A 14,463-nucleotide genomic window follows, 5' to 3' on the forward strand; every position below is an offset into this window, starting at 1 on the left:
TTTCTGTTTGCTGCCATATGGTTGTGATTTTGGCAAAATGGTCTTCCTCCAAAGCTGTTAATATCCTCCCTCCTCCAAGGGCAGAAAACAGATAAAATATAAGTATTTAATTAAGGCAGAATTTTAATTAGGTATGTGTAGGCATGTTGGCATAAGGCAGTTTTCACAGTGGTAAGTTAAATACTTGAAAGTATATAATTGTTATTTAGTGTCTGTTTTGCCGCAGTTACTTCCCCGTTTTATATCTCTGTGTGGTTAAACTAAGCGCTTTGATGAAGTGGATTTAATTCATAGATTTTAATAAATGGAGCCATGCACCCTCTCACAAAGAGGGAGACCTTTGAAGCTTACAGTTTTGAACAGACAACTCTAATTTTGCAACAGCCAACACCACCAGACTGAAAAATAAGAATAACATCACTTCCCTCCTAACTCCACTTTCCCATTGAAGCTGATACACTGTGCAAAAAGACCAAAATATCTGTAGCATCATCAAGTGGAAAAAAAAAGGCAGAGGGAACCTGGCTCTGTAACTGGTAGAAGAGGGACCCAATGATAGGAGACAGCTCCAGCAGCTGTTCTCTGCTCCCAGTGCTGTTTAATGCCTCCTTAATAGGAAATGAATATGCAGTTTGAGATTTTTGAACTGCATCTATGAACTCTTTAGCATCAAATATAGGACAGCACTGCAGGGAAAAAGGCCACACAATCGGATTTAATTCTGCACTTGTATTTTATTAAGAACTGCAAAGCAAATGTGGAATTTTAAGTTGCAGTGGCAGAATTGCTGGAGCTAATTTGTCTAAGCCAAGTCAGTATGAGATGTTATGGAAGGCAAAGCTGATTCTTGTTTCAGGCAAAACTGGTTTTAGTCATTCATTTTCTCTTATGAATGTAAGAATTGCCCCTCTACTCTGCTCTTGCGAGACCTCACCTGGAGTATTGTGTGCAGTTCTGGTGTCTTCAACATAGAAAGGACATGGAACTGTTGGAACAAGTCCAGAGAAGGGCCACGAGGATGATCAGGGGACTGGAGCACGTCCCGTGTGAAGGCAGGCTGAGGAAGTTGGGGCTGTTCAGCCTGGAGAAGAGAAGGCTGAGTGGAGACCTCACAGCAGCCTTCCAGTATCTGAAGGGGGCCTATAGGGATGCTAGGGAGGGACTCTTCATTAGGGACTGTAGTGACAGGACAAGGGGTAACGGGTTAAAACTTAAACAGGGGAAGTTTAGGTTGGATATAAGAAGGAAATTCTTTCCTGTTAGGGTGGTGAGGCACTGGAATAGGTTGCCCGGGGAAGTTGTGAATGCTCCATCCCTGGCAGTGTTCAAGGCTAGGTTGGATGAGGCCTTGGTTGACATGATTTAGCATAAGGTGTCCCGCCCACGGCAGGGGGGTTGGAACTAGATGATCTTAAGGTCCTTTCCAACCCTAACAATTCTATGATTCTATGTCACTCACTCTCACACTCTTTACCCAGAAAACAAGCATGCACTTTAGCCAAGTTGCCTGCTCATGGCCACTTGTGTGTCATAACAGCAAACTAATTTTTTTGATAGATCTTTAGGAGTCAACAGTTACTATGGTGTGGTCCTCTTGATCCAAAATTTTGTATACTTCATCTGTGCTCATTGTTTTGGCTTTCTTATCTTGAGTATTTTAGGGCTAGAATCTATCTTGCTTTTGGAATTACAAGAAGGTGATTATCACATACAGTGTGCTATAAGGTTGTTGCTGTCCTCCTGTGTAGTGTGTATTGTAGAGTCTTCTGCTGACAAATGATCTGTGCTGTTCCTTTGTCAGAGCATGCTCCTTGTCTTGATAGAAACACATTCCTTAGTCTTTTACTGCTGTCAGCTGAGCCCTTGGTTATCAATACAGACTATACCTTTAACCCTTTATAGCAGTGTTTCCTCTCATGCTTACACACATGCACTTCTACTCATGTATTATTCATGCCAATCTTCATATTTATTATAAAAATCTCTGGAATTATTTGAATGGTAATTTCAGCCTATGTAATCGCCTAGATTATAGAACAGTGGATAACAGAAGCCATATAGCTGTAAAATACATGGAAGAAATATTCTGGACATTTATTTACAGGGAACATGTTAGTCAGAATGCATTGCAAGCTACTAAGCTTACCCAAAGATCACATAAATTCTCCAAAGAAATCACAAATAATTGGATTAATATTTTGTTGACTTCTACTTTGTAAAAGCCTAAACAAGAGATAAGAATGCATCTGTTTTAATGATCCACTGAATTCCAAAACAAACCTTACAAAAGACTTGGCAAACCACTGGATAATTGTAGAGCTTTTAGCTATGTTTTAAAATAAACACTATGGGTGTTGGATACAAGAAGCAGCAAGCATTTCTTTTATTTTCTGTTATTCATGTATTCATATTTCATTGGCAATTTTAACCTGTAGCGTCATAAATGTAATATTCATCTATATGCTCTTCATATCTATATGCTCTTCATACACCAATTAATTAGAGCTGTTTGAAACAGCTTGCTAAAAATGAAGACAGACTAAACTGAAAATACAGTAAAAATTTAAGTCATCAGACCATATTTACCCATGTAGTCTCTAACTCTGATGCATTTTCTATTTACATGTGCTCTCCCTCTGTAAGTGCATATCAACATATACCTTTTATTTGTGTCAGTGCTTTTTGTGTCCTAAGTTAGGCTTCTTTTTCCAAAACTGTTTGCACAGCAATTCAATCATTATATTCACAGACTTGAATAAATGATTTCTGGCATATGTCTTCTAGGAGGAATAGAGATGATTGACAGCAAACAGAGAAACTTAAGAAAATGGGACTATAATATCATAAATCTTGACATTCATCAGTGAGTAAATATATAACCTAATTTTTGTTGATTTTGTTTGTAGTCTACTTGTGACCATCAGATCTTGACATGTTAAATTTAGGTACTGTGCAACAGGACTCCCCGAGCAAAGGAATCTTCTACAAACTCTCTTTTAATTGGAGGATTAACATTTAATTTTGACTGACTTAATGTACTGAGACTTTTGAGAGGTATTTTCCCACATCGGGTGTAAGGTTTTAGTGAAATAGCAGAGGAGGTTCAGACCCCATTCTGGTGTTTGTATTTTCTCCTTTGGAAAAACTTTAAACCTTGGCAATCTGGGCAGTTGTAGCATTATTTCTGAGTGACCAGACATTTTTATTTTTTTTTTTTCCTTCTCACAAAATTAATGCAAAGGACGTATTCTTCCTTAGAGAGCATATACTAAAATATTTGTCAGGCGTAAAGAAATCTCTTTTTTAGATTGTAGAAAGACTTAATCTCAGAAAGAAAAGTAATGCAAACTTCATTCTTACCATCTCTTACTTCATTTTTTTATTCACCTAATATCTGATCCTTACATTCTACTGTTAAATTTGTTAGAATGCAAGTCTGTGTGACCACAAACATGAACAATTTATGTGCAGTGTGAATATGCTACTCAAATCTATGAAAGGTCAGTGTTCTTACCACTGCTCTTAGAGCTTTGTTTCAGTATTTTTAAAATCATCTCACATTAAATAGTTCCCCTTTAGAAGGAGTGGGATATATTGAGTTATAAAGAAGACATGCATGTTGATAGGCAAAAATGGAATAAAGTGGTCCTACATCATATTCATATATGCCCATAATATTTGTTTTGAGATAGAGTGCAGAATGGTATGAATACCCAGATTGCAAAACTCGGAAAATCAGATTTCCATTGACTTCCAAGGGCATGAGGTTCAGAAATATAGACAAATAATAGTAAAATGGAGAGTTGAGTAGTATGATGTTTAGGAATGTTTGGGGACAATGTTAAGAACTGTATACATTACTATACAGAAAATTAAGTAAATAAAAGTTATTCTCACTTTAAAATTTTGGATATATCTGTCTATGGCCTAGCCTTACAAAATTTTACTGATACAAAGAAAACCAGCCAGAACTCAAATTAATTGATTATGAAAAGTGCTTCAAAAATAATGTTACTCACGTTACCTCCTGGATTCTGTTGGTAGTAAATAAGTCCCTAGCTCTAAAGTAGATTTGAAAACATTTCTGCGGATGATAATGTTACTGCTGCAATCTACTCTCCTTGGTCAGTTCTCTCCTCTGTCAGACCTCCTGTGAAATCACTGAGCCCTACATACTGTAGCTTTTTACACTATGAGGCTGAATATTGCTGAGCTATGTCCATCTAGATAGGTGATAAATAGGACAAAAAAAAAAGGTAGACTGCAGACTTCAGAACTTGAAAAAATGTATTAAGACATTTTTCAAAGTTATTTCCAGTAAACTAAGGTCTTGACTGTTTCTCCACTGGACCATGGCAGTCTAGGGGGAGTACTATTAATCTGTGTCATCTCCTCGAGGACAGTTTGGCTGGATTTCACAAAGTTAATGGCAGAGTGTTTGTTGGTGTGCCTAAAAAGTGACAAGGTAATGGTGCCCTCATTCTATAATGCTCTCATAATCATCCTACTGTAATTCCAGAGGTTAAGAGATATTTTCTTCAAGCCATGATAAATGACATGAAAAGAATGAGCAGATTACTTATTACAGGTCACTTGCTTAGGTTAGGCTTTATCCTTGCAGTTTAATCTGAAATTTGCAACTATGTAATCATTTACACCCGTATATATTAATATTATATTCAGTTGATGTCACTGAATTGAACAGCATTTATTCTTTGAAGCAGAATCAAGTTCAACACCAGGATAAAAATGTTTGCAGAATAGGAATTAAAACATCAGTGGAGTTAAAAGTATCTGATGAAAACGGAGGCTTTCACAACCTGTGGCTAGGAAATACATTAAAGACAATAGAATATTTTGAGCTTCTAAAATGGACTGCATGGAAACCATAAAGTGATTATTAAGGGCAAATATTTAAAACTTTGTTCAGTATTCTTTGGTGGTCTTTTAAATGAGATGAGTATTACCCTTATAAATGTGTTAGGGCTATCTTTCAAGTTTTTATTTCATAAATTTTGGAGAGATCTAAGTCTACTAAGACTGAATTAATAAGTTTCTTGAAAGTTCAGGTGATTCATTGTTTCCTTCTTAATCTAGCAGTCTTTAGATTGAAACAAATATGAATTCTTGGAAGCTCACATTTCTAGTAATCACAAGAACATCACAGGCATAGTTAAAAATCTTTGGCTTGTAGTAGAATTTACAGCACACAGAATTATTTCTAGTTTTAGTTCCACCTACAGAAAATGAAGTGATATAGAATATTGAACTAACCAAAGTGTATTCATTTGCTTTCTAACCCAGACCTTTAACCTGAGTCCAAGATCGTAACACTAGAACCAGTATTTTCTTGTTTCATTGCCCTGTATTCAGGAAGATATTGTATTTGAATGCTTTCAAATCCTTCCAAAACTATTTGCTATTTACTATTTACCACCCCTAGTTCATAAACCATGATACCAAAAACTTCCCAAAACATTTTTTCTACTTTTATCCACAGCTGCCTTTAGCTGAGGTTAAATTATTGACTGCTAATATAAATTCCCATTAAATGTTTATAATAGCACTTGTTGTAAAGTTATGAATTGTTCTGGTATCTATTCATAAAGTATATTGATTATTCATGAGTTCATGCACGACTTCAGATAAGCAATTTTTATGAACTCTGCAATTTGGCTGTTTTTCTATTTGTGGCATGAGATGGATCATCTCAGTTACTTGGTGCTACTCTCTTTTCTGGTAGGCTATTTGAAATGTTTTACAGAGCATAATTCCAAAGAATAAATAATCTTGTAAGTACACAAAACCCCCTATTTGCATATGAATATGGAGTTCAAGTAGAGACTAGCCATTCTTCTCAAATTTATGCAAGACAAAATCCATGAAATTTTCAATCGGATAGCAAGGAATGTAGTTAAACAGCCCTAGACCAGAATTTAAGACAATAACTGCAGGTATTGGTTTTGCTTCTTAAACCAGCTATACTTTTGATCTTGTTTGTAGTATGGGAAATATTCATTATCTCACTAACATTATATCTCACACAACATTAATGATGCTAGTGAAACTAGTCTGACATGTTTTCATCTAACCTGTACCTGTAGAACCACTTGACCTCTTCCTGAGATCCACTAGTCTTGACAAAGGAATGATAGAAGGAATGGTGCCCAGAGTACAGCTTGTCAGTTTTGTCTGGAAAATTACATTTTTATCACTCCAATTCCCACAGCAAAAAGCCATGCAGGACTACAACAGCATGAGAGCTGTTTGCACTGTCTGTAGGCATCAGCACAGATCGCTGAAGCAGGATCCTAGGCTCCATCTGGGGGGGGAGGGGGGGGGGGGGGGGTGCAGATCAGAGTTCCTACTCCAGAGGTGAGAGAGTGAGAGTCGAGCAGTCAGCATGAGGGAGCTCAGAGACAGGATGAATGCGGCTTATATAACCTCATCCATATGCAAACAGTCCAGTGAGTTGCCAGAGCAGTGCCAGCATGCCACCCACTCAAGTAACGTCTTCATTATTCATTGAAAGGTGCTGCAGTTTTCTTTTGGTGTTTGCACAGACTGTGTTAGTAGAGGATAAATATTACAGAAGGTGGTTATAGAATTTTTATGTAATAAAGCAAGTTTCTATTAACAACCTGCCTTTTTTGTCAGGGAGCAGAGAGCAGCAGTTGTTCCCTAACAGCAGTGAGCTGTGCCTTCACCCATGGGGTGCCAGGAGGTTACCAGGTACTGGTAACATGCTCCACTGACTACCCCAGAGAGGCCTCTAAGAGATGACTCTGGTCCATGGTCCATCAAGGGAGCCTAGCCAAGAGTAAAAGGAGATGAGCTCAAAGATAAGAATGGCTGTATTTACCTTCTTGAGCTATCTCTGTTCCTTGAGTGTTCTTTCAAACCTTTTGTGAACAGTTTCTTCAAATATTTCTCTGTTACCCGCTCCTGCTTGATTTGCTGAAATTTGAAATTACATATATTTGTTTTTATGGTGCCAGGAATTATAGCATAAAAGATTGGGCTTATATAGCATTTTCAGCAAGACTACATGGTATGCCTTTCTTAGATACATACTTAGGATATTAGTTTTTAACAGTAGTCTAAAATCTTTACTGAGTTAAATAAAGTATTTCGATTGGTCATGGTGTCATGTAAATTTTCAAGTTTGGTGGTGTGTTTTCTTGCAGATGATAAGAGTGAAAATGATTACTCATAGGTGGTGAGTGTAGTGTTACTATTATCCTGTAAAAGTTCCTGAAGCAAGCCCAGAAACTGCTCTAAGAAACTAACTCCTTTTTTACAGAAAATCTTACTGTTTCACTGAAGCCAGAATAAGGGTGTACACATTTACCCCTTGCATGTGAATATGATTCCTGCAAAAATGGCAGGCAACTGAAAGCTCCTTGTCCTACCAAAGGAATTTGTATAAGGTAGAATAACTTCATAAAATAGTGTGATCCACCGGGATTTGCATTCATACCACCTGCTCAGCACTGCCTCCAGCAGTAGGAGCTCCTTCAGTGTTTGTGAAAAGGGGAAAAAAAAGCAGCTGAATTCTAATTGCATCTTAACTGTATCTTTCCTAAATGCAATACAAAGTGACAGTAACCTCTTACCCTTGTGGTGACATCTATAATGTAAAGAGACATTCCCTCCATTTCCCATAGAAAAGAGTTACAGAGGGAGGGTAGAAGACAAATCCAGTTCTTCCTGCAACCCTCTTTCTCTCAGTATATTTCATCACCCACCAAACTGGCAGAAAAATCCATGGAGGTCTATTAAGCATAAAGACACTATTTCTCTTTCAGAAAGTCATTGAGCTACAGATTGCTGGATACTGGGAAAATGCTAGGAAAGGATCACTGCATGGCCATCTTACACTTTCTTATACTAGCCACTCAATGAAGTTGGTGAATGGCTGAAGCTAGGTGAAGCTAGATTAAGCTGTGGTGTGATCCAGTGAAGCTCCTCAGCCGTTCTTAACTAATTCTTGCAATTCAGTAGGTTGCATCTAGTATTTATGTTCTATAGGCCAAGGAAATCTTGGCTATTACAATTCTATGTAATATAGTTTGATTTTTATGTTGTCTTTAACCATAAATTATCCCTCAAATGTATTCATTTAAAATACAAAATCAGAATCTAAAAAGACTAATTTTAGCTCAAGAAATCCTGCTGCATGGTGATATATGTTACCATACACCATATATATTGCTCAGCATCATAGTAGTGGCAGTCTTGAATAGAACGTGTCCTGAGACCTAGAAACATAGAAAACAGATCTTTGATTTTTCTAGTGAGAACTGTCCCTTATTCACTGAACAGGATGGGTTCTGAAGGAGACTAAATCAAAGTTGCCAGAGCAATTGACTATATACAAAAAATACCCTAACTTTGAAGTGTCTATAATAGATGTATGTTTCATGATGGAGTGAAGCACTTTGAGCTGTTCCTGGGTAAATAATATATCAACAATCAGAAACACAAACTTGTAGAAAGTCCAATGAGTTTCACAAAATGCAGTTCACTCTTGACAAATCATCTGTCAAGTAAAATGAATTGTCTTCACACACTTTGTAGTTGTAGTTATTGTAGATACAGTTATTGTACTTGCATAGTAGTAATGTAGTGTCATGGTTTAAGCCCAGCTGGTAACACAGAACCACACAGCCTCTCACTTACTCCCTCCTTCCCCCTTAAGGCAGGATGGGGAGGAAAATCAAAAGAATGTAAATCCTGTGGATTGAGATAAGAACAGTCCAATAACTGAATTAGAATATAAACCTACTACTACTAATACTAATAGTAATAATGATAAGGGAAGTAACAAGGGGAGAGAATATAAAACTGAAAAGGGAAGGGAAAAATAAAGCACAATAAGCCCAAGTGATGCACAATACAATTGCTCGCCACCATCTGCCGACCAATACCCAGCCCGACCCAAGTGATCTGGGCCTTCCGGGTGACTCCCCCCAGTTTATATACTGGGCATGGCGTGCTGTGGTATGGAATAGCCCTTTGGCTAGTTTGGGTCAGGTGCCCTGTCTCTGCTTCCTCCTGGCTTCTTGTGCCCTTCTCACTGTCAGAGCATGAGACTGAAAAGTCCTTGATCAGGGTAAGCACAACTTAACAACAACTATAACATTGGTGTGTTGTCAAATTATTCTCATACTAATTCCAAACCACAGTACTGCACCAGCTAACAGGAAGGAGAAAGAAAGATAACTGTTACAGCTGAACCCAGGACACAGAGTTATAATAAATCACAGAATCATAGAATGGTTTGGGTTGGAAAGGACCTTAAGATCATCTAGTTCCAACCCCCTTGCCATAGGCAGGGACACCTCGCCCTAAACCATGTCAACAAAAATCAGAACAAACCATGGGGATGATTTTCCTAGTCAATGAAGGTTGTTCCCTTAGCTTGCATTAGCTATGGTCTGAGAATTATTTTTATGTGTTCTGGGCCCACACATAAGCAATAGGATGTAACCTTTAGATTATAGATACTAGATAGTGTTCTTTAAATTCAAGCTGTTTCTATTGATTTTGGTTTGGTTTTGTATATGCCAGGAAAACTGTCTCTAAAAGTACTTTAAGGCACATATTCAGCGTCACCAAACATGGTCATACAAAGTGGCATTGTCCTCCAAAGAGTTAGGCTGCTGACAGAAATTACGGATTTTTTGTAAGGCATCCAGGTTTTTCAGAGTTTTATGAAAAAGATAATTTCAAATCTAAGCATTTTGAGTAGCCTAGTAATATAGCTGAAATGCATGAGGTAAAGCAGAACCTTGCATACACTTCTTGGAAACTACTATTTCTTTCGTAATAAACTTTTTTTAATGATATTGGTCTGCTAGATGTTGGACATAGTTTTTCTCATACAACATCCTGTTCCTACCTATTCTTGTCACCTCTCCAGGAATACATTTAGATTAGTTTATTCCCTAGAACGTGCAGTCATTCTAACTCTGTTGCTCAAGTTCTGTCACAGTGTTGAGATAACTTTTTTATCTGGCTGAAATCGTAAGTACAAAGAGGAAATTATATTCCATTTAGTGCTGGACAAGGCTGAAAGCTTTAATTAAAGAAAAATGTTTATAGTACTTACTCTAGCATCAATTTCTTCAGCTCTGCTAAACTTGCTGCCAGTGTACTTAAAAGATTAATTCTTTTCATATTGTGCTATAGTCTCCACTCAGAAATGTATTGGTCAGTAACTACAAAAATTCCTCCATGTTTGACTCCTTAACATCAGAAGTGTTTAGCGATGTTTGACACAAACTGACCTAAGAAATTGGTTTATAATAATTTATTCACAGTGACTGGGGGAACACCTCCTCTACAAAAAAAAATCACTGCATTTCTTTCTTTTCCTCACTTGAAAACTAAATGAAGAAAAAATTATAAGAAAAATCCGCATTATTAAGAGAGACAATAAAATAAAGATCTTAAATTCCTTTTCATTTGGAGCAAATCTGCCTTTCAACATGTTTGAAATCATGTGATCTTTGATGTCACAGATTCAGTCATTTCCAAACCCCACAATAAAGATATTCTGAGTCTCACTGGGAATGAGACATCTTGTAGAATTTACTGTATAGCATACCAGATGGCATTTTTCTTGGAGACATTACTTCTATGTGCTGCTTCTTTTGCCTTGGAGAAGCAAGAACCAAGTATTGCTATCCCTGACTTATGCGTCAGTTTTCCCATGCAAGAATAAGTGCATATTTTTTGATTGTGGTATTGATACCACAGAAGGATTATCATGGGATTTATGTTCTTTGAAATCATAGGAAAGCACAGTGGTACGTGAATATGTTGCAGGTGAGAACATCTTACGCAGCCTGCACAATGTTTTTCAATATCAGGACCAGCTTTAGGCATAGCCAAAGTAGGCACTGCCTGCAGCAGCACACTGGTGGGGCTGCCACTGAATCATGGACTAGCAAAATGAAGATATAGCCTTCTAGTCTCAAAGCAACAGCATCTGCTCCAGTTTCTGCTTGAACTGGCTCATAAAAACGGTCCAAGCAGCCTCCCTAAGATAAATCTCCTGGATTGGCAAAGAAGAAGGAGATCTGAAGAGCTGCATGTTAGCATGATGAAAGATTTGTCTCTAATCTAATCTAGGTTAATCTAATCTAAGGCCATGTGCCTTCCTTTGTCTTTGCCTTACTACTGCCTTTGGTAGAACAAGGAAGGAAAAAAGTCTTGCAGATAAAAGGATACTTTAGCAATGAGACAGTAGTCAGGGATGAGGACAAGGCAGCAAACTGTGTTTCTGCTTGTTTTCTTTCCCCTTTCTGAGCAACCTTATGTTGTCTTGATGGGTTCAGACATGTAGTTATACTGGCAAAGGACAGAACTGGAGGAGAGTATACGGTGGGACCAGCAGTGCTATAATAATCCAGTGCTGGGGCCATGGACATAGAGAGATGCAGTACCGACAGCTACAGGAGGAAATGTGTCTGGGGAGGCACTCAAAAACTGAATTTTGCCTACACTGTTGCTAGGCATTGAGCCAAACACTTCGTATCACTGGCAGCATAACTTCCATGCTGTTTATAGTAAGGTAAGTATGAAGCATTTGACCATGAAACTGGTATATTGATTATTTGCTGTGTCTTGTAGGCAGAACATTTTTGTTGATTGGGAACATAAGATGCAGAGACATTTGTGTCTATGCATGCAGAAGAAATAAAGGGCCTATCATGCATAATTCTTTCAAAGAGCGGGATTATGCTTCATTGGGTTTCTTTCCAATATGAATTCTTCTGCTTATGGGGGAAAGAGGAAGACAAATTCAGGCATCCTTTTCAAAGAAATTCATGATTTCTCAGCCAACTAAAAAAAATAACAAAGATTTAATTCTCAATTTAAGGTAATTTTGTTCTCAATTTGTTCTCTGAAGAGCTTGCCCAGCCTTTCAAATGTGCTTACTTAACGGAAGTCCACTGTATTTCATCACAACATAGCCTACCCTCCTCCTTACAGCCTTGCTACATACTGGGCACAACCCTGAAGGGATTATGCTCCATCTGTGTACAAATATATGATTCACAGTGGAAAAAGCTCTGCAAAATAGGGAAGATTTACAGACAGATGTGAACAAATGCATTTGTATCTCCATGAGACCTAGATTTCTATCAATTTGGTATAGCTCCTTCCTCTGAGAAAAAATGAATTATCCATTAATCTGTTTGAAATACATTTAGCTATTTGTTCAGACTGTAGATAAATTGTCCATATTGCAAATATTCACGTGATAATGTTATTAAATACTTGAGAAAACTCCTAAATGCGTCTTCAGCAACTACAGATTTACCTGTGCCAGAGAAGCCTTCAGAATTTTTTTAATAGGCCTAATGAACCTTTCACATTTCATGTGGTAATGTAGCAAATGAATGAGAAGAACTGGAGTAATGTAAGATCTCCTACAGATCTATCTTGGGCAACTTTCCAACTACATGAAAGATTTTTTATGGCTCAACTAGAATTATTCTACAAATTCATTATGGACTTCAGAGATGTTCCACAAATCCAAGCAGCAATACCAGAGCAAAAGTTAACAGGTTTTAGTCCAAACTCTAGTCAGGCTGGAGTTAAAACTCTTTTAATATTGTTAATTTTAAATATCCAGCAAAGTTAAAAGTCTGTTCTGCAACTGCTTAGGGAGCCTCTGCATGTCAATAGCAAAGACTTTGCATTATACCTTATCAGTCAGGCTGTAGGTTTGGATTTCAGTGAAACAGTTTTCTGCCATAGTATCATCAATCCCAAATGATGTCCTTGACAGGTATCTGTAATTTCCTTATGCCTGGAATTCAGTGCCCCTTAGAGATGATCATTGCCTGAGATTCACAATGGACCCTGAATATATCAATTTTCTGCCTTTATTTTTTTTTAGTCCTTTAATCCAGTTATGAAAAGCAAAAGATTACTAAACATTCCCCTTAGAATAAAGGTGTAAAGTATTTCCAGCCTTAGAGAAACTGTCTGAAAAATGGAGCGTTGAGAGAATACATTGTGAGGTATCTGGCTTCTTGTGCAGAAAATGAACTTCACTTTCATTTTAATATTTTTCCTGTTATAGTTGATAAAATATGCTTCCACCCTAGATATCATGCAAATCTTGTATGTCTGCCTGCTATCATTCACATTTTTTTTCAAAAATTCCACAAACTTAAAATTTTATTTAGCTAGTTATTCATTTGAAATGGTGACCTTTTCAAATTGAATTATGATATGTTGGCTTGAAGGTTTTCTTGTGTCTTATAATATTTTATGGTTGAAGAAATCATGCAGATAATCTAATTACTTTGACTAAAATTGTTGTGCCGTTTATGTCTTTTGCCATACTACAGGAGAGAAGCTGTAAAATGTATTCATTATCGATTCATTAAAGGGGTTTGCTCTTATATAAGCAGAAAAGCAGACCACTACCTATCTTGTATTAAAAGGGGGAAGGGGAAGGCATAGTAAACCACGCCATTGGCTATGATTTATATATTGCAGTTCTGAATGTCTTGTAAAACGTAAAAATCTACAACAAACAGATATGTAAAGCGTAACTGGTATGAAGATTCTATTCAGATTTAAGTGCTCTAGGTTGCTTTTGAGTCTCGCTATTTTCTGCATTTGTTTTGACTGCTCTCATCATTCAAGATTGACGCTTGGATGGGTGTGTAGGAGGAAGCAGCAGCAGCAGGCTTACAGCTTGCAGACAAAAAAAAAAATCTGCCTTATCTGATGGCTATTATTGAAAATGCGAGGTGTAGCCTAGGCTGGGTAATGATGGGGAGTGAGCGAGGGGGAGCAAGAATCATGGAGCTGCATACTGATGAGTGTAGGAGTACTTGATAAAAAGAATTCTTGCTGCTGGCAGTGCATTGCTCATTGTGGAGTATTCCAACAATCACATATAACGGAGAACAGCTTCGCTGACAGCTTGATGTGCCTTTCTTTTTTTTTTTTTTTTTCCTGCTCTATGACGTGCTGATCTGTAGTAAAGATTAATAACTAAGAAATGTAGAGCTACGATCAGATCTTGTGCTATATACTGCCCTGTAAACTATGTTTTACTTCTGACTTTTCTGCTTGCTGAAAACATTAATCTGTCAAGCTGGCGGGCTCCTTTGATACCAACTTTTCCAGGAACACGATGTGGCAATGCCACCTCTCAGCCCAGGACTACCGCTATTATCCAGTGGATGGTTATTCATTGCTTAAACGCCTCCCTCTTCACCCTCCTACAGGACCCCGATGCCCTGTCCAGACAGTGGGACAATGGTTGGAAAATATTGGGCTACCTCAGTATGAAAACCACTTGCTGGCTAATGGATTTGACAATGTGCAATTTATGGTAAGATATTGTCTGTGCATATCTGTGTATATACACTGTAGCTGCCTTTTTTGTCTGTGTCTTTTGTGCTCATAGAAACCTTAGAATAATTC

At 37.6% G+C, this 14,463-nt stretch overlaps 1 protein-coding gene across 5 annotated transcripts in view; it reads left to right on the forward strand.

The window, feature by feature from the left end:
* The window catches only part of LOC133281118 (ankyrin repeat and sterile alpha motif domain-containing protein 1B-like), a 305,927-nt gene that overhangs the window by 216,165 nt on the left and 75,299 nt on the right, over positions 1-14,463 (forward strand). For all 5 annotated transcript variants that reach the window (XR_009747384.1, XM_061476333.1, XM_061476329.1 and 2 more), the window contains one exon: positions 14,265-14,371. Coding sequence is in view for 4 of the 5 variants with exons in the window: in XM_061476333.1 (XP_061332317.1) it covers positions 14,265-14,371 (107 nt within the window). In the remaining variant the exon portion in view is untranslated. The remainder of the gene's footprint in view (positions 1-14,264; positions 14,372-14,463) is intronic.

Source organism: Pezoporus flaviventris, unplaced genomic scaffold (assembly GCF_033815535.1).
Source record: "Pezoporus flaviventris isolate CSIRO_AGI_PZ_B2104156 unplaced genomic scaffold, CSIRO_AGI_Pfla_v1 ptg000096l, whole genome shotgun sequence".
Classification (NCBI taxonomy): domain Eukaryota; kingdom Metazoa; phylum Chordata; class Aves; order Psittaciformes; family Psittacidae; genus Pezoporus; species Pezoporus flaviventris.